This window comes from Bufo gargarizans, unplaced genomic scaffold (genome assembly GCF_014858855.1).
Source record: "Bufo gargarizans isolate SCDJY-AF-19 unplaced genomic scaffold, ASM1485885v1 original_scaffold_1526_pilon, whole genome shotgun sequence".
In the NCBI taxonomy this organism is placed as follows: Eukaryota; Metazoa; Chordata; class Amphibia; order Anura; family Bufonidae; genus Bufo; species Bufo gargarizans.
The window spans coordinates 137,460-164,740 of record NW_025334397.1 but is presented as its reverse complement, the minus strand read 5'-3'; the positions used below and the strand labels follow the sequence as shown (position 1 = coordinate 164,740).

The 27,281-nt window shown below is 42.2% G+C and overlaps 1 protein-coding gene across 5 annotated transcripts in view; it reads right to left on the bottom strand.

Annotated features, from left to right (window-relative positions):
- Nucleotides 1-585: 585 nt before the first annotated feature.
- LOC122923373 (sialic acid-binding Ig-like lectin 8) overlaps nt 586-27,281 on the bottom strand; it is a 68,157-nt gene continuing 41,461 nt past the window's right edge. For 3 of the 5 annotated variants that reach the window (XM_044274165.1, XM_044274164.1, XM_044274168.1), the window contains 6 exons: nt 17,022-17,270; nt 13,031-13,066; nt 11,997-12,050; nt 11,409-11,531; nt 8,892-8,947; nt 586-1,301 (listed from right to left, as the gene is read on the bottom strand). In XM_044274165.1, coding sequence (XP_044130100.1) covers nt 1,287-1,301; nt 8,892-8,947; nt 11,409-11,531; nt 11,997-12,050; nt 13,031-13,066; nt 17,022-17,270 — 533 coding nt within the window. In that variant the 3' untranslated portion in view covers nt 586-1,286. The remainder of the gene's footprint in view (nt 1,302-8,891; nt 8,948-11,408; nt 11,532-11,996; nt 12,051-13,030; nt 13,067-17,021; nt 17,271-27,281) is intronic. The other 2 variants (XM_044274166.1, XM_044274167.1) reach the window with 2 other exon arrangements.

Here is a 27,281-nt window from a genome sequence, read left to right as displayed (position 1 = left end):
CCCCCCAAGGGAGGCGCCGGCATCACGTTATATATTATATTACCCCACGCTATAATAATAATGATCTCTCTGCAGGAGCGAAGACTGTAAGTGCCAAATAATGTGGTTTTAAAGAACTTTATACAATCAGGATTTAAAAAAAGAGAGATTTCAGAAAATGTAAACCGCTCCCTATGACAGCACTCACTCGCCTGTGCATTAGCCGTTTGTAACAGGAGCAGAACCATCAATCAGCAAATAAAAACTGTAAGGATTTGAGGCCAGGGCTCCACTCGTATCTACGTGGCCCCACCGCCCTCAGTGATTGCAGGGAAGTGTTGTCATGGGGGAAACTTAGACAGAATTGTAATTCTTGTCAATTAAAATATATATGAAGTTGTCTACAGAGGTTTGTTCATATTGTACTTAAAGGACAGGGACAGAGCTAAAGAGGGTCCTAAGGTTGAGGTTCAACCTGGGCCCTGGACCCTGAAGGGCCCAAAAGCTTTCTCTGCCCTATTTGAGGAAACCAGTAGTAAAAAGCGCAAGGATAGTAGGAGATCGGGTACAGATGACGCATATACACACAAAAATGAAACAATGTTACTTTTATTATTGGCAAATGTGTAAATATTTACAATGCTATGTGTAAATATTACAAAAATATTTTTTACATCTGAATACAGAATTTGTCAAAAATATCTAATGCAATTTCCTATATCACACTGACAGCCCTCACGTCAGTCTCTGTCCCTTGGAGCTCACAATCTAATTCGAGAGATGAGCGAATTTCCTAAAATTTGGATTCATCCAAGAACTTTGATTTGGTTCTTCTCTCTCTAAAAAACTGTTACCAAAATGAATCTGTTTCAGAATTTTTTCAAAAATGTGGGTAGAATTTTGACTGTGATGAATCGATTCACACACTAGAGACATTGTCCCCTTTTTTTTAGGGCTAGAAATAATAAAAGAGGAGTCACTGATCTCCTAGGTACAGCGGCAGCATGCACATTCCAGAGATGGTGGAGATGTTCCACACACATTAAACCATCTCTGACCAGTGGTGAAAACCAGCATCGCTGCCAAAAAAAAAGAAATCTAATCCTAATTTATAAATTTAATTTTTCAAAATTTTCTGCAGAAACACAAGACCTTTCACCTCTACCATGGCAACAAATCCTAATCTAACTGTTTGTGTCAAAGAACCTAATTCTTCTTTAAGTGGAGGCAGGGACACGGAGCCGGCTGTTTCAGAGCCAATCTCATCGTCTTGCTGGAATTTTGTTCATTTGGTGGATTTTGTTTTCCTATTCATTGAGATTCTGTAAAGAAAAAAAAAATATCATGAAGAAATATAAAAAGTTCCCTGGTGAGGTAATAAAGAGAAGAAACGCCAGTATAAAGGAATATTATCCCCTGGTTATGGGTCGGTATGGAAGTGGTCCGCAACTGGTGGTGTGAGACTACAACTCTCAACATACTATGAAGTTTAAACTGCCAGGGATTACACATTATAGAATGTTGCATTAGGGCCATAAATAGGAAACGACAATTTTTTTGCATGTTTTTTTTTTTGCTTTTTTGGCTTTAGAAAGTTGTAATTTGTGCAAAAGGAACAATAAAGAAAAAGAAGAAAAAAATATTTACAGCTATTAATAATACTTAAAATGCGCTCACCCCAGATGGATTGGCCCGCAGAATTATATGAAAGTGATACAAAGTTTTGGGCGAATAGACTAATGGAGGTCTCTTTACATTCGAAACAAGTGGGCCGCTTACCTATTTCGATGGGGGAAGCAACGATCACTTTAATCCCTAGGGAAGGTAAGGAGAGCTTAGATCCGGGTTCATATCGCCCAATATCGCTAATAAATAATGAATGGGCCAGGAATGATTTTGGAGCAAGCTCCATTCTGTCATTGGATGCGTCAAAAGCCTTTGACATTGTGGAATGTGGGACATTTCTTGTGGGAGATTTTGGTTCGATTTGGTACAGGCCTGGAATGGTTGAGGGTCATTTATAGTGACCCGAGAGCAAGGGTATCTGTTAATGGACTGCTGTCTGAGAGCTTTAGTATTGAAAGGAGTATGAGGCAGGGATGTCCTTTCTCTCCCGCGCGTTTTGTTGTTGAACCATTAGCTATTAAGATCAGACAGGAGTCCTGTTTTGAGAGGTTTGGAGTGCGGGGGAGGGAGGACAAAATATGCCCGCCACATGTAAAGTGCTGATAGAGGGAGCGGACTCCCTCTGTCTCCCATCGGTACCCCGCAAATGCGATTGTACGGTGCCGATAGGTGTGAAGGCTGGCAGGGGTCTGATGCAGGCCCCAGACCAGCCTTCAGTAATTTCCAGCAGGCTGCGCCTCTGTGGCGCAGCCTGCTGGTCAATGTAAGAATAGCTTTGCCATTAAAATGCAATGCACTATAGGGATAATGCATTGCATTTTAAAAGCAATAAAAATACTGTCTGTTATAGCCCCTTTGTGGAACTATTAAGTGGTAAAAAAAGAAAGAAAAAAAAACACATTTATTAAATAAAAAATACGCTTTTCAATGAAAAATATTGCAAAAATAAAAATCTTACCCATATGTTTGGTATAACGACCCAGACTACATAAATATCACATAAATTATCCCCTATGGTGAACACCGTAACAAAAAAGAAAAAAATGAATTGCTAATTTATTCTTAGTTTCTACCTAAAAAAAAACGGAATAACAAGCGATCAAAAAGCGCTATTTACTCCAAAATGATACCAATGAAAAATGCAAGTAGTCCCGCAAAAATCAAGCCCTCACACAACTCCATAGAAATAAAAATAAAAAAGTTATGGGTCTTGGGAAGCGACAATGCAAAAACATTTTTGTCTAAAAAAAAGGGGGTTTTATTGCAAAAAAGCAGTAAAACATAAAAAAAAAAATACATGTATTTGGTATCACTGTAATCGTACTGACCCAGAGAATAAAGATTTTTTTTTTATACCGAAAAATGAACGCTGTAAAATTTATAACGTAAAAACGCAGTGGCAGTATTGCTGTTTTTCCCATCTGCCTCCCAGAAAGAGTTAATAAAAGTTATTTAGAAAGTTATGTTTTCCCCTAAAATGGCGCCATTAAAACACTACAACTTGTCCCGCAAAAAACAAGCCCTCATAAAGCTATATAGACGGTATTTTTTATAAAAATAAAAAAGTTACAGCTCTTGGAACGCAACGATGAAAAAAGGAAGAAAAACGCTTGGTCAGTAAGGCCCAAAACAGGCTGGTCACTAAGGGGTGAATATGGAATAAGCTCCCCATAAATAAGGCAGAGAGGATAGGTCTGATAAAAATGGTTCTGCTTCCTCAATTATTACACATTATTAGGTATTCCCCTATTTATTTAGGGAAGTTTGTTTTTAATGAAATGGAGAATTTTTTTAATGAAGTTCTGTGGGCGGCTGAGAGAGTTAGGAGAAAACTACGGGTTTCTGGCCAAGGCGGTCTGGAAGTACCAGACACCAAGCTTTATTATTTGGCGGCCAATATTGCATTGATAATGAAATATTATTTTAGGGTGGAGAGGTAATTATCGGTTGGTTTTTAACTCTATATAAGAAATTAAGGGAAATAATGAATAAAGAGGTGAAGTGCAATAGTAAGACTGCATGGGAAAAGGGTGAGGAACAATGGGTGAGGTTTTGGCAAGCGAGTAATTATCTGGGAAACCCTTCTCACAGAGTCACTCAATTCATGATTTTACATCGGTTGTACGTGACTCCAAATTAGCTTCAGAAATTTTCAACCAGTACTCCAAATGTATACCCAAGATGTGAAAACCGTCAAGCGGGTATTATTCATGTGTGTTGGCGCTGTCCTAAGAGACAACCATTCTGCCAGGGCCTTATTGAAATGATTGGAGATATCTTTAGTTTTGTCGATTTTTATTTGTGTTCTAGGCGAAATCCTTTATAACTTGTCAAAAGATAACGGGTTTATGGTGTACAAATCCTTTTTCTTGGCTCGATTATTAGTTGCCAGAAGGTGGATGGGAACTGAGGAGCCCACGGTGAAGGAGTGGATGAATAGATCTACCGAGAAAGCAGGTTACAGAAAAGAAAGTGCATATCTATAATAGGTTATGGAAAAAATGGGAGCTTTTTATAGATAAATCTGCTAAAGTGATATCGACGTATGTGGTTGTGGATTGAATACCATGAAAGTACTTCTTTTATTTTTCTCTCTTCTCCTTCTTGCTCTCCGGGGGGTGGGGTGGGTTTAAGGAAGTTGGTTGCGATATAAGAATAAAATATTTATGTATGTGTTTGTTTCTATAATTTTTTGGGAAATAATGATTAATAAAAAAAAAATTTGCTCACCCACCTTCAGGGCTACACAATTGTGCTGATTGATGCCATAATATAGCTTTGGGGTTATTGATGACATACTCTCAGGATAGGAAGAGGGTAGATTTATTCAGGAGCAGCAGCACAGACGGCTTGTAAAGAGCCAGAATGGTGAACACGCAACAGCTGGGCGGGGGATCACAGATCCAACGCGGTCCAAGGGCATGTAGAAAAAATGGAAGGCCACGGCAGCGTCTCACCAATATTCTTCTTTATTTAGAGCACCTCACAACAAGGCATAAAAAATCTTTGCTGCAACGTTTCGGCTAGGAATAGCCTTTGTCAAGCATGTTTGTAATTAAAATCACAGCCTATAAATCACAAAAAATAAGACCGCCCACACCGCTAAGCAACCAATCGAGATTAGTATGTGTGTAACACACCTGTATAATCGACCCATGAGTACTGACATAATAAGACATATCAGCCAGCTGCAACAAATAGCAATCATACCTGTGTGGGGCCACCATGCACAGACCTCCTCCGTCAATCCAGCGTCTCATAATCGGCAATGCGCATGTCCGCATACGTCACCACAAGGCGACATTCGCATGACGTGCCCGAATGAATCCTGATACATCGTCTGCGCCGGTCTACTTGCGTCATCAGGGGGCGGCCGACAAACGTCACTAGGCCACTCCCACCTGGCGTTCCAGGCTGACAAATGCATGAGGACTCAATAGAGGACTCCACGGATGAACCCTCCACGTCAGCCCCTTTTTTAGCTCAACTAGGCGACGGGGATGTCGCCGGGGTGGAAGAAAACACCATCGTTCACGTAAAAGGGAAACCACCTCCGAATCAAGTGATGTCTGCGAGATCAACCAGACGCAATCCACGGAGATAACACAACTGGTCATAAATATCTCTTCAGTTACGCTCACCCCTGTACAGACACAGGTATTGAGTCGTGGATTAAGTTTCTCTCCTACTGTTGATAGAGACTGGTTTTCTTTAGAGTTGGATTTACAACGTTTCTTTAGAAATTTACGTTTAAAGTGTTTCTTTGCATCTAAGAATGTTGATGGTAATAAAATACCTGTGATTAGCAAAAATAATACTGCGTCACTTACATGTAAAGAATTACAACTCAAGAAACCGAGTGTCTTTTCACCACCTCATACCAACTATGTGGTTGAATCCTATATTCACATAGTGCACAAGCAGATCGAATCCTTGAATCCCACTAGCGGTGGTAGGAATAACCTCTCGATGTCGGAACGACAGGCTATCATGGCATTGGAACGTGATACCCGCATTACCATCAAGCCTGCTGATAAGGGTGGGGCGGTGGTCGTTATGGACACTGTGATGTATGTTGGCGAGATAGACAGACAATTGCGTGATCTTGAGGTATACAAACAACTACCCGGGGATCCCAAATGGGATATTATGCGTGACATCGGGGTGATATTGGAGGAGGCATTACAAAGTTCAATTATTGATGATGGTTTGTATCAATACCTCATGGTGCCCCACCCTATCACCCCGATGCTATACATACTCCCCAAGATCCACAAGAGATTGATTGATCCACCAGGTCGACCGATTGTTTCTGGTAGGGGCTCGGTCTTCAATCCATTGTCTGTCTTTCTGGACAGGTTATTGCAGGTCCGGGCGACCTCCGCCCCATCCTATATCAAGGACACTGGGCATTTCCTATCTAAATTACAGGATTTGCAATTGCCCGCCCATTTTCTGCTGGTCAGTTTCGATGTAGTATCTCTATACACATCGATTGACCATACATATGGGCTGGGTGTCGTCGATGTGGCCCTGGCCGACATGGGGCTCTCCCCGGGGGTGTGCCAGTTTGTCCTCCGCCTCTTGGAGGTAGTCCTGAAGAGGAGTTACTTCCTCTTCGGGGACACTTTCTATCAGCAGCAGCGGGGTGTGGCCATGGGGTCCAACATGGCCCCCACCTACGCTAACATCTTTATGGCTGAGGTGGAGGACAAACTTGTGTACCACTCCCCTTTTTCTGGGAGAGTCCTATGTTGGTGGCGCTACATCGACGACATCTTTATGATCTGGACAGGCACCATGGATGAACTCGAAGCGTTTCATTTGCATTTGAATGCGGATGTCCCGGGCCTGCAGTTCACTGTCACTGTTTCATCCAGTGAATTGCAGTTCCTTGACGTGCGTGTCTACGTGATGGAGGGTCTTTTGGCTACGGACCTCTATCGGAAGCCCACTGACCGCAATACTTTACTAATGCATGAGAGCTATCACCCACATAGAATGCTTGACTCCCTTCCATGGAGTCAGCTCTTAAGGGTAAAGAGAATAGTTTCCGACGAAGAAATATGTGCACAGAGGATTGACACTATGTGCACACGATTCTTGGAACGAGGTTACCCAAAACCCCTACTTGTTAGAACTAAACAGAGGGTGAGATTGGTTGACAGATGCACTGCACTACGGAAATCAACAAAAGCGAGCTCTGAGGCTAGGGTTCCGTTCGTGTCCATCTTCGGTCGGGATAGTGGCGACATCGCCCATATCCTTAGAAAGGAATGGCATATACTCCAAAGGGGTTTGCCAGAAATAGAAGATTTCAAGTCCCCACCGATGATGGCGTACAGGCGGAACCCTAGCCTCCGTGATAGACTGGTCAAATCCGATATAGGCGGCCAGTCATTGACACAAAAACTACTTGCACCGCGCAAAAACAGGACTTATCCGTGTTTATCTTGTTGTAATTGTGGTAACGTTCTCAAAGGTGATCATTTCTCCCACCCTTACAGCGGGAAAAAATATAAAATCAATGGCTATTACACCTGCAGGTCACGGGATGTGATTTATGCCATCCAATGCCCTTGCAGCCTTATTTATGTGGGAGAGACCACCATGGAAGTTAGAGAACGTATTAACAAACATAAGAGTACCATACGCAAGATGAACATGGATAAGCCCGTTGCGAAACATTTCGTGGAGGCGGGGCATTCTGTTAACCAACTTCGCTTTAGAGTCATTGACAGCGTGGGTCCGTTACGGAGAGGGGGTGACAAGGACGCAATATTAAGGAAGAAGGAGCTCAAATGGATTTACACATTGAAATCTTTACAGCCATTTGGTTTAAATCTAGAGTTTAATGTGGCTGGCATCAGCTAATTCTGGATTTGATCATATTTCCAATGTGGCTATTTTCATATATTTCTCTTCTGTTAGAATATTTTGCTATGTTTTTAAATTATATGCATTATTCACACCGCTTTATAGCACTGCATGATAAATATTAGAGTTTTTTTGTTCAAATATTTAGATATGGTGTATAATTCATCAATGAGAATTTGAGTCTAGTGAGGGTGTTATCTGCTGTTAACACATAATCATTTTTTATCATTACTTTTTTGTATTATGCCCGCTGCACCTACACCTGTGTGGTGCTTACATCTTTTCACAGTTGCCTTGGTCTTTCCTTGCGCCTATAATTTGTGCAACGCACCTACGGTACCTAATTGTGGCTCTAATCCAGCAAGCGCTCTGCACACTGTTTAAATTTGACAGTAGCGCGAGCGCCCTCTATTGGTAATTTCCATTGAGTCCTCATGCATTTGTCAGCCTGGAACGCCAGGTGGGAGTGGCCTAGTGACGTTTGTCGGCCGCCCCCTGATGACGCAAGTAGACCGGCGCAGACGATGTATCAGGATTCATTCGGGCACGTCATGCGAATGGCGCCTTGTGGTGACGTATGCGGACATGCGCATTGCCGATTATGAGACGCTGGATTGACGGAGGAGGTCTGTGCATGGTGGCCCCACACAGGTATGATTGCTATTTGTTGCAGCTGGCTGATATGTCTTATTATGTCAGTACTCATGGGTCGATTATACAGGTGTGTTACACACATACTAATCTCGATTGGTTGCTTAGCGGTGTGGGCGGTCTTATTTTTTGTGATTTATAGGCTGTGATTTTAATTACAAACATGCTTGACAAAGGCTATTCCTAGCCGAAACGTTGCAGCAAAGATTTTTTATGCCTTGTTGTGAGGTGCTCTAAATAAAGAAGAATATTGGTGAGACGCTGCCGTGGCCTTCCATTTTTTCTACATACTCTCAGGATAGGTCATCATTATCTGATCGGTGGGGGTCCGACACCTGGCACTGCCACCGATCAGCTGTTGGAAGAGGCACCACAGCCCCTTCCTAGGCCAGTGACGAGGACTATATATCGGTCACGTGGCCTAGGTGTAGCTCACTCCCATGCAAGAGAATGGAGCCGCTACCCAATGGACTGAGCTTGGTCAGCTGTGAAAATGTAAAAATCCTATCTGCTTGCAGCTACCACTAGGGGGTGCTCACTGCCTATGAATTGATAAAGTTACGTTTTTGCAAACTGCAGGTCCGCAAAACACAACGTGCACGCCGCATCACGGTGTAAACCCATTGACCTTAGTGGGTTCATGGTCCACATGCTGCGGAGAAGCATAGGACATGTACTATCTGTTTACAAGTGGCCACCACGATGCAGAAGCACACGGAAACCAGTATCTGTAGGAAAGTAAAGGTATTATTTCCTACCTTGTACACGGAGGCCGTCCGCAGAGTACTGAGCTCTTCTCCATTGTTTATGATTGCTAAAAACATATAGAGTTGGAATGAGGTGAATTTCACATCACAATCTTCCTGCAACAATGAATCAGGTTCTCAATCCACAACTTTCTCCCACAAATCGTCACCCCACTCCTCATACTCTGCTCAGCCTGTCACATGCAGTCCCATCCTCTCTGACCTCATCACATGAGAGACCAGGTCACTGCCCACCACAAAGCCAGCTCACTCCTCTCCTGAAATATTGCTCTTTTGTTACCAAGCTCCTTCCATTACTAACTTTTAGCTTGTGTCCTGTCACTTGTCTTCATCCTCATCATGACTCTGCCCTTCCTTTATTATCATTACAAGTCACTGCACCCTACAAACTCAACACATTCCTGTTCTGTGGTTATTTCCACCATGCAGGTTTTCTATACCTCTATCATGCTCTGCCCCTGCTCCCACAGCCTCATCATATGAATGGACAGGTCATTGCCTCAGACAAGATCAAGACATTCCTCCGCTGCTGCCATAATCGGCCACATGAAGTAACTGGCTTTAAAGCACTCAATCCCCTGCACTCTATCCTCAGCACTATATACCCAGGACTTTATCAACACTGTATCTTCAGCACTCTATTCACAGCTATCTGTTTCTAGCACTCTAGTCCTAGCACTTTGTTCCCAGCATTCTGTTCCTAGTACTCTATGCTTAGCACTGTATTCCAAGCACTCTTTCCCTGGAATTCTATTCCCAACACTCTTTCTCCAACAATTTATTCCCAGCACTGTATCCACAGCACTGCATCCCCAGCACTGCATCCCTAGCACTGCATCCTCAGCAATGCATCCTCAGCACTGCATGCTCAGCACTGCATCCCCAGCACTGCATCCCCAGCACTCCATCCCCAGCACTCCATCCCCAGCACTCCATCCCCAGCACTGCATCCTCAACACTACATCCCCAGCACTCTTTCTACAGCACACTATCCACAGCACTGCATCCTCACTCAGCACTGCATCCCCAGCACTGCATTCCAGCAGTGCATCCCAGCAGTGCATCCCCAGCACTGCATACTCAACACTACATCCCCAGCACTCTTTCTACAGCACACTATCCACAGCACTGCATCCTCACTCAGCACTGCATCCCCAGCACTGCATTCCAGCAGTGCATCCCAGCAGTGCATCCCCAGCACTGCATCCTCAGCACTGCATCCCCAGCACTGCATCTGTGAGATTGTGGATAAGCACTGCCTGTATGATATTTATGTTTAAATTGTATTGGAGCTGTCATCTGGCATTCCGGGAACTAGAGGCCACTGTTTTGCAGCACAGTCAACATACTCTGGGATCTGCATATGCAAAGCAGATGACGACTCATGCTTCTGTGTGAACCAGGAAGTGTGGATCTGACATGGTGGAAGGATTGTGCTGTGAGGGACTGAATCCGATTCCATCCTGGCTTGCGGATGTCTGGCAGTGAATGGACACTCAGAGGAAGGAGAGCATCTGCTGTCCCCTGTCTGGATCCAGCTCTTTGAAAGAGAGGTTGTCCCAGGAAGACCAGTTCCAGTGTATGGACAGAAAACCTTAGCATCAAGCAAGGCCGCACGGTTGCTGAGAGCTTGGTGGCCATCCCAGGTAAGCGGCATCCTAGGGCCCAGAATTGACGCAGGTCAGTACACCTGATTACCAATTGTACTTCACTGTTTGGCGCCTAAAGTAACAGAGACTAGCCTAGGCCTTGTATTAGCTAGTTAGATAGGGTTGTAGCTTTGTTAGGCCTTACTGTACTGGACTGCAGCGCAGTAATTGACTTGCAGGCTCTGCTGCGTCTGCCACCGGTTAGGTGTGTCTTCTATAGCGGCACAGTACGACTTGTAGGCTCTGCTGTGTACGCCAACGGGCTAGGCCTTTCCCTCGGACAGGGACGGTGACTGTGGGCCTGGGGTATTACTTATACTGTTTGTACTTGTGTTAATACTGTTTCCCAAGTAAAGTTTATATTCTTGCATATAAAGCTGGTGTCAGTGTCGCTTTCCTTGTCTGTGACTTTGCTGTATCCTGGGGAGCCCACCCCGGTACACGGCTTACACATCCCAAGTACTTTTTCACCAGCACTCCATCCCCAGCACTGCATCCTCAGCACTCCATCTTCAGCACTCCATCCTCAGCACTCCGTCCCCAGCACTCCGTCCCCAGCACTCCGTCCCCAGCACTCCGTCCCCAGCACTCCATCCTCAGCACTCCATCCTCAGCACTCCATCCTCAGCACTCCAACCCCAGCACTCCATCCCCAGCACTCCATCCTCAGCACTCCATCCTCAGCACTCCATCCTCAGCACTCCATCCCCAGCACTCCATCCCCAGCACTCCATCCTCAGCACTCCATCCTCAGCACTCCATCCTCAGCACTCCATCCTCAGCACTCCATCCTCAGCACTCCAACCCCACCCACTAGAATACAGGGATGTTAGACATGTTAGATATCATCCTCTTCTACCTTCTTGCCTTTTTTTCATGTTTCTCCTAACGAAGCAGAGAAGAGCCAGGGCAATCAGGGAGAGGATGAGGATGTTCCCGGCGATGAAGGCACCAAGAATCACAAAGTCAATATTCCTTGGACCTAAGAAAGTAAAATCATCTGTACATGTGTGAAGATACTTATGAGAGGTTCCTAGTGGTGTCTATGAGAATACACTGGTCTCAGACTGCCCCCATTATCCTAACCATAGGACAGAACTGTGACTCCAGCTCTCATACAGTGCTCAGTGGAGTCTATTGGAGTTTAAAAATCCACCTCTTGTCTCAGTTATGATGAGATCCTCCCTATCTTTGTCCATCCCACATACTTTACACTGTCACATTGATCATTTGCATAAGGCTACACATATAATAAACACAAGCCTGTTCTCCCACCACATGTCTGATGATAGGATGCTAATTCCCATTACAAAGCGCTGACTGATGATTACCGACAGGACGAAGATGATAATGGGAGGCAGAATTGCACCTACTGCATAATACTCATCCAGTTTTGAAGGACACAACATATGCAAATATACCGTGGAGATAGCGAGAAATTCCTTACCACACTGCGGGGAAAACGCTGTCACAATTTCCGGAGCCAGAGTTGGAGATGTCTCTGTAATAGAATGACATGAATTTACAATGTGTATGTGAAAAAAAACCTTATAATTAAAAGGGATTCTCTACTGAGAGTAAGCGATCAGGTGTGATCTGTAAGAGAACCCAGAAATAAGTCTTCAATTCTTCTAAAGCACCACCATAGGGCAAGTGAAGTATAACACAGTTCTCCTAGAGATCGAGAGGTCATCAATGTAATGCATGACAATGTCAGGTCCTCCAGTGTTTAAAAGAGGGTCCTCAATAAGGGGTCCCCGGTGCTACCTAGCTTTTAGCATTGAAGGGGCCCAGGAGCATTACAGTGCAATGGGGAATTAGTGGAGTCCCGGCTCATACACCACTGACGACTTTACTTGTGTTTAGAGATGAGCGACGTTCTGAAAAATTCGATTCGGCTGCTTCACCAAATATTAGAAAAAGTTTGCTTTGTGATGAATTACTTCGTCACGAAGCGCACTTCTTTGTAAGTAGCGGGCACAATGACAGGGAGCGGCGATTGCCCCCCCCCCCATCATTGAACCCCTGAGATGACACGTTCATGGCTGACCGCGGCATCTGAGATACATAATAAGGCATCTTAGTGTATGCTAATTTTTTAAAATATATATTTAATTGTACTAATCTTGCCTGAAGATCCAGCGCGAAATCTCACATGTCAAGTCACATCAGAATTTGCGTTGGATCTTTAGGCAAAGATGGCTGCAGCAGCCTCTTCGCGCTCAAATGGATGAGGTAAGTAATATCTTTTTTATTTTTACCACCATTTCAGAGAAAATCGATTAATTACCACAAAGCAGAATGAAAATTCAGCTTTGCAGCTAATCACATTTTTCCTGAAATTTGGATCAAGGGACTTCATGGACTTCGATTCACACAAGACCACTTGTGACAAAGAGGGAATCCTAAAATCTGGAAACGGTCTTTCCATAGATCAAACACACACACAAAAAAACACGAGCAAAAACAAAAAGTTCTCACCGAATGAAAGCTTGACTTCTGGATCTTCATTTTTAGCTGTAACATAATGGTAGTAAAAATAATGACATGTGCACATCCCAACATAGGCAAAAACAAGGAGCGATCAGGCTGATAAAGAAGCATTATTAACAATATTTATAACTTTCTTGTGAAAATCTGTTTCTCTGACCCTGAGAAATGCTTCTTTTTCGTTTTATGCCACTGAGGTTCTCCGTAGTGCACCATGGCCAGGTCCGCCCCCTGTGGTGCACCATCGCTCCTGGGACTCTCCCTTTTATATGAGTGACAGTCCCTGAGATTTCAGAGCCAGCAGCACATGGTAAGTCAAGTGGACTGAACCGAGCGGACTACCCACGTTGCACTAAAAACCTTGTTTGCATAAAAATTAAAAGACCGTACTTCCAGATGAAAAATATGGTTATGTTTTGTGGAAACCTACCCTACATGATGGTATGCTTTATTTTTAAACTAATTTTGGAAGTGAAAGAAAAAAATATCCGCCTCTCATTGAGAACTGTACATAACCACCTGTTCTTAGTTACAACCTCTAGCCTGGATCACCAGGAATGTCCATTGCTCCACCAGGATCCTTCAAAAGACCCTCAAAAATAGAGGCTAAGCTACTGACTCATAATTTTTTTTACTGTATACTCAATCATATAGTGGAAAAATACACCCCCTGCTTACCTAGAAAAGGTTATTATAGCACAAAGTAACCACAATTGAAGGACAAACCACTGGAATACCTAAGAGAAAGATACTGTAGGATTTCCACGAATTGGCATTGTACCATCCAGGAAAGGTTTTCCTACTAAGAACTTGTTGGGGTCAAACACTGGAACCCATGCAGACCCAAAGATCTGAGGCATCAGGTCCCTGTTTTTGACAGAGAAGTTGGTAACAGGGAGTAAGTCAGGATGATTCTTAATCTTCCATTAACATTCTCGCCAGCGCCTCCTATTGTAATTGGCTCCCTATGAGTCAAGATTAGTGTTGAGCGCGAATATTCGAATTGCGAATTTTTTTCTCGAATATCGCAATTTCGAGATTTCGCGAATATTTAGAATATCGTTCTATATATTCGCGAATTCGAATATTCGTTTTTTTTTTTATTATTATATTTTTTTCTTTCCCACTTCTCTAAAGTTGTTCTTACCGTCCTTTGGATTCCTGGCTTCCTGGCTGCTCCAGTCAGTGGCGTTTTCAACTTACTGCTATATTCCATATTAGCTAAATTACAATCTAATCTATATGTGTATTTTACGAAATTTCGCAAATTGCGATGCGAGTAATATAATACGAAATAATCGCATTAAGATTTCAACTTAGCACTGCTATATTCCATATTCTAGCCTAATATGGAATATAGCTGTGCTAAGTTAGCACTGCTATATTCCACACTAGGCTGGAATATGGAATATAGCAGTGCTAAGTTGAAATCTTCATGCGATTATTTCGTATTATATTACTCGCATCGCAATTTCGACTTTTGCAAATGTTCTTAATATTGCTCTAACTTCGTCTCTTAGAATATTACGAATATTCTAAAAGACGAAGTTAGAGCAATATTACGAAATTTCGTAAAATACACATATAGATTGTAATTTAGCTTATATAGTGCTATAATCCCTTTTTTTTCCTCTAATTTTTTTTTGCCTCTTCTGAACTTAAGTTTTGTAAAATATGTACACTATTAAAAAACATTACTATAGCAGTATATTAGCTTAAATACAATCTATGTGTATTTTACGAAATTTCGTAATATTGCTCTAACTTCGTCTTTTAGAAATTTCGTAATATTGCTCTAACTTCGTCTTTTAGAATATTCGTAATATTCTAAGAGACGAAGTTAGAGCAATATTAAGAACATTTGCAAAAGTCGAAATTGCGATGCGAGTAATATAACACGAAATAATCGCATGAAGATTTCAACTTAGCACTGCTATATTCCATATTCTAGCCTAGTGTGGAATATAGCAGTGCTAACTTAGCACAGCTATATTCCATATTAGGCTAGAATATGGAATATAGCAGTGCTAAGTTGAAATCTTCATGCGATTATTTCGTATTATATTACTCGCATCGCAATTTCGGCTTTTGAAAATGTTCTTAATATTGCTCTAACTTCGTCTTTTAGAATATTACGAATATTCTAAAAGACGAAGTTAGAGCAATATTACGAAATTTCGTAAAATGCACATAGATTGTATTTAAGCTAATATACTGCTATAGTAATATTTTTTAATAGTGTACATATTTTACAAAACTTAAGTTCAGAAGAGGCAAAAAAAAATTAGAGGAAAAAAAAGGGATTATAGCACTATATTAGCTAAATTACAATCTATATGTGTATTTTACGAAATTTCGTAATATTGCTCTAACTTCGTCTTTTAGAATATTCGTAATATTCTAAGAGACGAAGTTAGAGCAAATCACGAAATTTCGTAAAATACACATATTAGCCTAGCCATAGTCAATTAGCATAGGAATGTTGCCTTATACTATCAAGATAAATAATCGCATTACGCGAAAAAAAAATCGGATATTATTCGCGATAATTGGAATAATTACGAATATTCGATTTCGACGAATATAACACGAATATTCATTCGAATATTCGCGAAATATCGCGAAATCGAATATGGCACCTCCCGCTCATCACTAGTCAAGATCTGACTTTCCAACAAGACTTGAGATTTGACAATGGAACATGGCCAAGCCATATATCCATCTGCAGACAACTGTTTCAGGTTTCTTGCCTTAATCAGTATGGCACCCCAAAACAGCTGTCTACGGATGGCTTGGCTATGTCCCCTTGTGAAATCCCAAGGCTTGTTTGAAAGTCGGATCTTGACTTCCAATAGGTGGCGCTAGCTAGACTGTTGTCTTTCTCAGGAGATACCTCTTTACATATTTGATTCCCATGGAGCATTGCCAATAAGTCTCTATGCAGGACTGGTCTCTATAAGAAGATTCAGCACCCTGCCTAAGCATCTTCCATTAATTTTGATAGCCACTCCTTAGTTGGGAAGGTAACTGGACAGCTCTGTTCTTGGGGGAAGGCCGTAGGGGGTTGGACCTCCATTGATTGGACTGTTAATGACATATTTACATTATCTACTTTAAATTTATTTGATGGAAAAAAAAAATGATTTTGCAAAAGTTTTGTTACCACTTAGAACTCAATATTTATATATCTGTAAAGAATAAATCAAGGCAACTGGACGTACTGTAGATTTCTTGAAAACGTTTCACTCGTTCTTCCAACGAGCTTTCTCAATTCTGAGTGACTGTACAAAAATTCTGGGAATAAATATGTAACTGAATCAACATCTGGTAATTATACCCAGCATTGGATCAAAGGTGTTGATTCCATTATCCTAATTGGAGTCAGTAGGTGATAAAGACTTCCCAGAAAAAGGTGTCAAACCTTTTTTTTTGACACCTTTTTCTGGGAAGTCTTTATCACCTACTGACTCCAATTAGGATAATGGAATCAACACCTTTGATCCAATGCTGGGTATAATTACCAGATGTTGATTCAGTTACATATTTATTCCCAGAATTTTTGTACAATCACTCAGAATTGAGAAAGCTTGTTGGAAGAACGAGTGAAACGTTTTCAAGAAATCTACAGTACGTCCAGTTGCCTTGATTTATTCTTTACAGATATACCATGACCTGGATAAATGAGAACCTTCACAGTCAATATTTATATGTTCCTAGCTTTTGTGCTGCTCTAGCCCATCCTCAAAGCATTCTTCTAGAGCAGCCACAAATGCATTTCTAGGTTACAACATCTGAAGTTTTGCTGAGTTTCATCTCTCTCCGTAATGTGCACAGTTCAAGAGGAAGGAGAGAGGAGAGCGGCTGCTGGTCTGTAGAAGCTGGTGTTGGTTGTGGACGTGCAAGTGTGGATCAGTATTTATACAGTTACTGAATCCCTCAGTCATACACACTACATTCCCTCACTGTTACACCCACCACTTACATTGCAAAATGATATCAACAAAGTCACTGGTGTCCCCGTGCTGATTCCATGCGGAGCAGCTGTATGTATTAATATCACTGGAGGTAACGTCTATCAGATACAGCTCCAGCCCCTGTCCAGTCACACTGCTGACCACGTTATTCTCCCCCTTCGTCCAAGTCACGTAAGCTGCTGGGTTACTGATAACTGAGCAATTGAGGGTTACAGAGTCCCCTTCATTCAGCACCACGGTGTGATTCGCTATCATTCCTGCAAAAATGTAGAAAAATAAGATTAACTAATGTCATCACATGTTAAGACATTGCAGGATGCCGCACGGTGCAAAGAACATGGTGGGGGGTGAAAACTAAATTATGCAATAAAATTAGCCCCATCACATCACCTGTCATTCAAAAAGCCAGCTCCTGGGCACAGATGCTGGATAGATGTATCTTGCATATTAAAGAGCACATTAGCAAATACCCAGTAGGATGGCAGATACAAAGGTAAGAGACTGGTTTTGGCCAATTGGCTGGATTTTACCACCTCAGCCCCCCTAGCTTAAACACCCTTAATGACCAGACCAGTTTTTGCAATTCTGCACTACACTACTTCACGGTTTATTGCTCGGTCATACAACTTACCACCCAAATGAATTTTACCTCCTTTTCTTCTCACCAATATAGCTTTCATTTGGTGGTATTTCATTGCTGCTGAAATTTTTACTTTTTTTGTTATTAATCGAAATTTACCCAAATTTTCACTTTCAGTTGTAAATAAAAAAAAAAAAACTACATTCGATGTAAAATTTTCTCTACATTTATTGTTCTACAAAAAATTGAATAAATATATATTTATTGGTTTGCGCAAAAGTTATAGCGTTTACAAATTATGGTGCAAAAAAGTGAATTTACGCATTTTTAGGCAGCTCTGACTTTCCGAGCACCTGTCATGTTTACTGAGGTTCTACAATGCCCAGAGAAGTAGAAACGCCCCACAAATGACCCCATTTCGGAAAGTAGACACCCTAAGGTATTCGCTGATGGACATAGTGAGTTCATGGAAGTTTTTATTTTTTTTCACAAGTTAGCGGAAAATTATTATTATTATTTTTTTTTTCTTACAAAGTCTTATATTCCACTAACTTGTGAGAAAAAATAAAAACTTCCATGAACTCACTATGCCCATCACTAAATAATTTGGGGTGTCTTCTTTCCAAAATGGGGTCACTTGTGGGGTATTTATACTGCCCTGGCATTTTAGGGGACCTAAAGCGTGAGAAGAAGTCTGGAATCCAAATACGTAAAAAATACCCTGTGAAATCCTAAAGGTGCTCTTTGGAATTTGGGCCCCTTTGCGCATCTTGGCTGCAAAAAAGTGTCACACATGTGGTATCGCCGTACTCAGAAGAAGTAGGGCAATGTGTTTTGGGGTGTATTTTTATATATACCAATGCTGGGTGAGAGAAATATCTCTCTAAAAGTCAACTTTTCCCATTTATTATACAAAGTTGTCATTTTAGAGAGATATTTATCTCACCCAGCATGGGTATATGTAAAAATACACCCCAAAACACATTGCCCTACTTCTTCTGAGTATGGCGATACCACATGTGTGAAACTTTTTTGCAGCCTAGGTGGGCAAAGGGGCCCAAATTCCAATGAGTACCTTTTAGGAGGGCATTTTTAGGCATTTGGATTCCAGACTTCTTCTCATGCTTTGGGGCCCCTAAAATGCCAGGGCAGTATAAATACCCCACATGTGACCCCATTTTGGAAAGAAGAAATTCCAAGGTATTCCGTGAGGGGCATGGCGAGTTCATAGAAGTTTTTTTATTTTTTTGGCACAAGTTAGCGGAAATTGTTTTTTGTTTTTTTCTCACAAAGTCTCCCTTTCCGCTAACTTGTGACAAAAAGTTCAATCTTTCATGGACTCAATATGCCCCTCAGCGAATACCTTGGGGTGTCTTCTTTCCGAAATGGGGTCACATATGGGGTATTTATACTGCCCTGGCATTTTAGGGGCCCTAAAGCGTGAGAACAAGTCTGGAATATACAGGGAGTGCAGAATTATTAGGCAAATGAGTATTTTGACCACATCATCCTCTTTATGCATGTTGTCTTACTCCAAGCTGTATAGGCTCGAAAGCCTACTACCAATTAAGCATATTAGGTGATGTGCATCTCTGTAATGAGAAGGGGTGTGGTCTAATGACATCAACACCCTATATCAGGTGTGCATAATTATTAGGCAACTTCCTTTCCTTTGGCAAAATGGGTCAAAAGAAGGACTTGACAGGCTCAGAAAAGTCAAAAATAGTGAGATATCTTGCAGAGGGATGCAGCACTCTTAAAATTGCAAAGCTTCTGAAGCGTGATCATCGAACAATCAAGCGTTTCATTCAAAATAGTCAACAGGGTCGCAAGAAGCGTGTGGAAAAACCAATGCGCAAAATAACTGCCCATGAACTGAGAAAAGTCAAGCGTGCAGCTGCCAATATGCCACTTGCCACCAGTTTGGCCATATTTTAGAGCTGCAACATCACTGGAGTGCCCAAAAGCACAAGGTGTGCAATACTCAGAGACATGGCCAAGGTAAGAAAGGCTGAAAGACGACCACCACTGAACAAGACACACAAGCTGAAACGTCAAGACTGGGCCAAGAAATATCTCAAGACTGATTTTTCTAAGGTTTTATGGACTGATGAAATGAGAGTGAGTCTTGATGGGCCAGATGGCTGGATTGGTAAAGGGCAGAGAGCTCCAGTCCGACTCAGACGCCAGCAAGGTGGAGGTGGAATACTGGTTTGGGCTGGTATCATCAAAGATGAGCTTGTGGGGCCTTTTCGGGTTGAGGATGGAGTCAAGCTCAACTCCCAGTCCTACTGCCAGTTTCTGGAAGACACCTTCTTCAAGCAGTGGTACATGAAGAAGTCTGCATCCTTCAAGAAAAACATGATTTTCATGCAGGACAATGCTCCATCACACGCGTCCAAGTACTCCACAGCGTGGCTGGCAAGAAAGCGTATAAAAGAAGAAAATCTAATGACATGGCCTCCTTGTTCACCTGATCTGAACCCCATTGAGAACCTGTGGTCCATCATCAAATGTGAGATTTACAAGGAGGGAAAACAGTACACCTGTCTGAACAGTGTCTGGGAGGCTGTGGTTGCTGCTGCACGCAATGTCGATGGTGAACAGATCAAAACACTGACAGAATCCATGGATGGCAGGCTTTTGAGTGTCCTTGCAAAGAAAGGTGGCTATATTGGTCACTGATTTGTTTTTGTTTTGTTTTTGAATGTCAGAAATGTATATTTGTGAATGTTGAGATGTTATATTGGTTTCACTGGTAAAAATAAATAATTGAAATGGGTATATATTTGTTTTTTGTTAAGTTGCCTAATAATTATGCTCTTCCTGGGGCTTGCTCTACTAAGTGGGCTTCTTATTAAGTGGAGTTAAAAAAACAAGGAGTTTAAGAAAAGGAGTTTGGAAACTAAGGTTGGATATAATTTCCTTGTGTGTTGTTGGCTTGGTTTTGCGTAGCCCTTTGGCTACAGCAGACAGGGTCTAGGTCTGAATCATATATACTGTTTTAATTTTTTACTGTTGTAATCCCCATTTAGTATGTGTTGCACAATTTACAACGCAGTCCAGTGCACATCTTGCATGATGTACAGTCATGTGAAAAAATTAGGACACCCTTTGAAAGCATGTGGTTTTTTGTAACATTTTTAATAAAAGGTTATTTCATCTCCGTTTCAACAATACAGAGAGATTAAAGTAATCCAACTAAACAAAGAAAACTGAAGAAAAGTCTTTTCAAGATCTTCTGTAAATGTCATTCTACAAAAATGCCTATTCTAACTGAGGAAAAAGATAGGACACCCTCACATGTATTCCCTCTTAAATTGGCTCAGATCTCACACAGGTATATCACACCAGGTGCACATAATTAGTAGATCGTTACTCTGCATGTTGAATGAGGCTTGCCCTATTTAAACCTCAGACATTTAGTTTGGTGTGCTCCTGACTGTTGAAGTGAGAGTGAGCACCATGGTGAGAGCAAAAGAGCTGTCAGAGGACTTCAGAAAAAAGATTGTAGCAGCCTATGAGTCTGGGAAGGGATTTAAAAAGATCTCAAAAGATTTTGAAATCAGCCATTCCACTGTCCGGAAGATAGTCTACAAGTGGAGGGCTTTCAAAACAACTGCCAACATGCCCAGGACTGGTCGCCCCAGCAAGTTCACCCCAAGAGCAGACCGCAAGATGCTAAAAGAGGTCTCCAAAAACCCTAAAGTGTCATCTCGAGAACTACAGCAGGCTCTGGCTACTGTTGATGTAGAAGTACATGCCTCTACAATCAGAAAGAGACTGTACAAGTTTAACTTGCATGGGAGGTGTGCAAGGAGGAAACCTTTGCTTTCCAAGAGAAACATCGAGGCCAGACGGACATTTGCCAGAGATAAAGTTGACAAAGACCAGGACTTCTGGAATAATGTTCTTTGGACAGATGAGTCCAAAATTGAATTATTTGGACACAACAGCAGAGGACATGTTTGGCGTAAACCAAACACAGCATTCCAAGAAAAGAACCTCATACCAACTGTGAAGCATGGAGGTGGAAGTGTCATGGTTTGGGGCTGCTTTGCTGCAGCAGGACCTGGTCAGCTCACCATCATAGAATCCACGATGAATTCTACTGTGTATCAGAAGGTGCTTGAAGAACATGTGAGACCATCAGTTAGAAAATTAAAGCTGAAGCGGAACTGGACCATGCAACATGACAATGACCCAAAACATACTAGTAAATCAACCAAAGATTGGCTGAAAAAGAAGAAATGGAGAGTCCTGGAATGGCCAAGTCAAAGTCCAGATTTGAATCCCATTGAGATGCTGTGGGGTGACTTGAAAAGGGCTGTACGTGCAAGAAACCCCTCAAACATCTCACAGCTGAAAAAGTTCTGCATTGAGGAGTGGGGTAAAATTTCCTCAGACCGATGTCGAAGACTGGTAGATGGCTACAAGAACCGTCTCACTGCAGTTATTTCAGCCAAAGGAGGTAACACTCGCTATTAGGGGCAAGGGTGTCCTATCTTTTTCCTCAGTTAGAATAGGCATTTTTGTAGAATGACATTTACAGAAGATCTTGAAAAGACTTTTCTTCAGTTTTCTTTGTTTAGTCGGATTACTTTAATCTCTCTGTATTGTTGAAACGGAGATGAAATAACCTTTTATTAAAAATGTTACAAAAAACCACATGCTTTCAAAGGGTGTCCTAATTTTTTCACATGACTGTATGCAGTCCTGGAACAGGAGTTCAAGGGTGCATATCTTTGTTCTAGATGTGAGCAAATAACCCGTTTGGAATCGCAAATCGAGTCTCTAAACGGGCAACTTGCAACACTGAGAGGCATTGATAATTTGCAAAAGAGTTTGCTTCTCACCGAGCAAGCACTCTTTGGGGTAGATGAGGGGGAGGGTGACAGAGAGGAGGCTGAGGAAAGTGAGGTAGCTAGCTGGGTAACAGTTAGAAAGCGGGGTAGAGGGAAGAGTGCCAGGGAGGCTAGCCCTGATCTGACACACCCCAACAAGTTTGCACGTTTGGCAGATGAGGGGGATGTCAGTCCTCGGACGGCACTGCTGCAGCCGGACACTTCCTCTGCCAGTCAGGGGAATGTCAGCTCCAGTAAGCAAGGAACCAGGAGAGCAGGGCAGGCCAGACAGGTGCTGGTAGTGGGCGACTCCATTATTAGGGGAACAGATAGGGAAATCTGTCACAAAGACCTTGATCGCCAAACAGTGTGCTGTCTTCCTGGCGCTAGAGTTCGACACATTGCGGATCGGGTTGACAGATTACTGGGAGGGGCTGGAGAAGAGCCAGCGGTCATGGTCCATATCGGAACCAATGACAAAGTTAGAGGTAGGTGGAGAGTCCTTAAAAATGATTTCAGGGATTTAGGTCAAAAGCTGAGGGCAAGGACCTCAAAGGTAGTATTTTCCGAAATACTGCCTGTACCACGAGCCACACAAGAAAGGCAACGGGAGATTAGGGAGATTAACAAGTGGCTCAAGAACTGGTGTAGGAAGGAGGGGTTTGGGTTCCTGGAGAACTGGGCCGATTTTTCTATCGGCTACAGGCTCTATCGTAGGGACGGGCTGCACCTCAATGGGGAAGGGGCAGCTGTGCTGGGGAGAAAGATGGCTAGAAGGTTGGAGGAGTGTTTAAACTAGGGACTGGGGGGGAGGGTAATTACGTTATAGGACGGGAAGATAGTGCAGATAGAGACCGGGGGCAAAGTAATGGGACTGGGGGAGGAATGGAAGGAGGGACTAGAACAGTTCAGAAGGAAAGGTGTAGGGTAAAAAATATACATAAACCTCTCAAATGTATGTATACTAATGCCAGAAGTCTGACTAATAAAACTGGTGAACTGGAATTAGTGATGTGTGAGGAGAACTATGACATAGTGGGAATAACTGAGACACGGCTGGATGATAGATATGACAGTGGGAATAACTGAGACACGGCTGGATGATAGCTATGACTGGGCGGTTAATGTACAAGGTTACAGTCTGTTTAGAAAGGATCGTCAAAACCGGAGAGGGGGAGGGGTATGCCTCTATGTAAAGTCCGGTCTAAAGCCCACATTCCGCGAAGATATAAATGAGCGACATGAACATGTGGAGTCACTGTGGGTAGAGATACATGGAGCTAAAAACAACAATAAATTACTAATAGGAGTTTACTATAAACCACCTAATATACCAGAGTCCACAGAAAATCTATTACTAAACGAGATAGACGAGGCGGCAAATCATAATGAGGTGGTTATTATGGGGGACTTCAACTACCCAGATATAGACTGGGAAACTGAAACTTGTATATCTCATAAAGGAAACAGGTTCTTGGCAATAACCAAAGACAATTACCTCTCCCAACTGGTTCAGGACCCGACTAGAGGGACGGCCATACTGGACTTAGTATTAACCAATAGGCCGGACAGAACAACAGACGTGCAGGTCGGGGGACACCTGGGAAATAGTGACCACAAAGTAATAACCTTCCAATTATCATTCAAAAGAGCGTTTCTACAGGGAGGAACAAAAATACCAAACTTCAAAAAAGCTAAATTTAGCCAACTAAGAGAGGCCATAGGCCTAACTAACTGGGACAAAGTCCTCAAAAAGAAAAATACAGCCACAAAATGGGATATCTTTAAAAACATCCTAAAATCTCATTGTGAGAGGTACATACCGTATGGTAATAAAAGGTTAAGGAATAAAAAGAAACCAATGTGGATAAATAGAACTGTAACGAAAGCAATAAATGACAAAAAGAAAGCATATAAATCACTGAAACAGGAGGGGAGCACGGAAGCACTGAAAAACTATAAGGAAAAAAATAGAACATGTAAAAAACAAATAAAAGCGGCCAAACTAGAGACCGAGAGATTAATTGCCAAAGAGAGTAAAACTAACCCTAAAATGTTCTTCAATTATATAAATGTTAAAAAGTATAAATCTGAAGGTGTCGGCCCTTTAAAGAGTAATGAGGGGGAAGTCGCAGAGAGCGATGAGGAGAAAGCAAAGCTGTTAAATATTTTTTTCTCCAATGTATTCACTGAGGAAAATAAATTGTCAGATGACTTGCTGAATGCAAAAATAAATTCCCCATTAAAAGTGTCCTGTCTGACCCAGGAAGAAGTGCAACAGCGACTAGAAAATATTAAAATAGACAAATCGCCAGGACCGGATGACATACACCCCCGTATCCTAAAGGAATTAAGTAATGTCATAGCCAGACCCTTATTTCTGATATTTGCAGACTCTATACTGACAGGGAATGTCCCACAGGATTGGCGCATGGCATATGTGGTGCCAATATTCAAAAAGGGGCCAAAAACAGACCCTGGAAACTATAGGCCGGTAAGTTTAACATCCGTTGTGGGTAAACTGTTTGAAGGTTTTCTGAGAGATGCTATGTTAGAGCATCTCAACGGAGATAAGCAAATAACGCCATATCAGCATGGCTTCGTGAGGGATCGGTCATGTCAGACAAATTTAATCAGTTTCTATGAGGAGGTAAGTTCTAGACTTGACAGCGGCGAATCAATGGATGTCGTATATCTGGACTTCTCCAAAGCATTTGACACTGTACCGCATAAAAGGTTAGTATATAAAATGAGAATGCTCGGACTGGGAGAAAACATCTGTAAGTGGGTAAGTAACTGGCTCAGTGATAGAAAACAGAGGGTGGTTAATAACGGTACACACTCAGATTGGGTCACTGTCACTAGTGGGGTACCTCAGGGGTCAGTATTGGGCCCTATTCTCTTCAATATATTTATTAATGATCTTGTAGAAGGCTTGCATAGTAAAGTATCAATTTTCGCAGATGACACTAAACTGTGTAAAGTAATTTACACTGATGAGGACAGTATACTGTATATATATACTACAGAGGACAGTATACTGTATATATATACTACAGAGGACAGTATACTACTACAGATGGATCTGGATAGATTGGAGGCTTGGGCAGATAAGTGGCAGATGAGGTTTAACACTGATAAATGTAAAGTTATGCACATGGGAAGGAAAAATGCAAGTCAACCGTACATACTAAATGGTAAAACACTCGTACGGCATACATATTAGGACATCGTCAGACATCATCCACAACTCCATCCTCCGTCAGGCAAAACTCCATCAGCCCTCAGACATCAGACAAAACTCCGTCCTCCGTCAGGCAAAACTCCATCAGACATCAGACAAAACTCCGTCCTCCGTCAGACAAAACTCCATCAGCCCTCAGACATCAGACAAAACTCCGTCCTCCGTCACCCAAAACTCCATCAGACCTCAGACATCAGACAAAACTCCGTCCTCCGTCAGGCAAAACTCCATCAGACCTCAGACATCAGACAAAACTCAGTCCTCCGTCAGGCAAAACTCCATCAGACCTCAGACATCAGACAAAACTCTGTCCTCCCTCAGACATCAGCCAAAACTCCGTCCTCCCTAACTCAAAATACGCCCTACTACACACACTCTTCACCTGACGGAGCTGCTAGCTGCTGGAGACGCAAAGGACCTGTGATGACGTCATGACCATGTGACGAGTCACATGTGTGGGAGGGGTCAGATGTGCACAGCAGCTGGTAGAGTGTACAGAACAGTAGCCATCAAATAGAGCTCTGTACTAGAGATGTGTGTGTAACCTGCATGTAGCAGAGCTGTGTACTGTGTTAAAGAGATGTACGTGTAACCTGCAGGTAGCAGAGCTGTGTACTGTATAGCAGATCTGTATGTGTAACCTGCATGTAGCAGAGCTGTGTACTGTGTAGCAGAGCTGTATGTGTAACCTGCATGTAGCAGAGCTGTGAACTGAGTAGCAGAGCTGTATGTGTAACCTGCATGTAGCAGAGCTGTGTACTGTGTTACAGGGATGTATGTGCAACCTGCAGGTAGCAGTGCTGTGTACTGTGTAGCAGAGATGTGTACTGTGTTACAGAGATGTGTGTGTAACCTGCATGTAGCAGAGCTGTGTACTGTGTATATAGAGCAGTGTGTGTAACAGCATGTAGCAGAGCTGTGTACTGTGTTACAGAGATGTGTGTGTAACCTGCATGTAGAAGTGCTGTGTACTGTGTAGCAGAGCTGTATGTGTAACCTGCATGTAGCAGAGCTGTGTACTGTGTTACAGGGATGTATGTGCAACCTGCAGGTAGCAGAGCTGTGTACTGTGTATATAGAGCAGTTGGTCTAACCGCATGTAGCAGAGCTGTGTACTGTGTTACAGAAATGTGTGTGTGTAACCTGGGAACTATAAAAAAGTGTAAAAAAACCCCATAAATATTCAGAACACCCCCCTTTTCCCAAAATTAAAATAAAAGACACATCATGGGTTTCGCAATGTGTAAAAACGCCCATTGTATAAAAATATATTCCCCATACGGCAAACAGCAAAACAGAAAAAAAAAAGAGTCCAAATGTCCGATTCGCCGTTTTTGGTCACTTAATTTGCTACAAAAATGTAAATAAAAAGTGATTAAAAAGTCTTAAACACCCCAGAATGGTATCAGTAAAAAGTTTAGATTGCCCCGCAAAAAATGAGCCCCCATCCAGCTCTGTACACATAATTACAAAAAAGTTATGGGGCTCAAAATATGGCGACAAAAAAAATCGGATATTTTTATTTTTTTATCACTATTAAAACGCAAGAAAAACTATACATATAAGGTATTGCCGGATTCGATCTGACCTGTAGAATAAA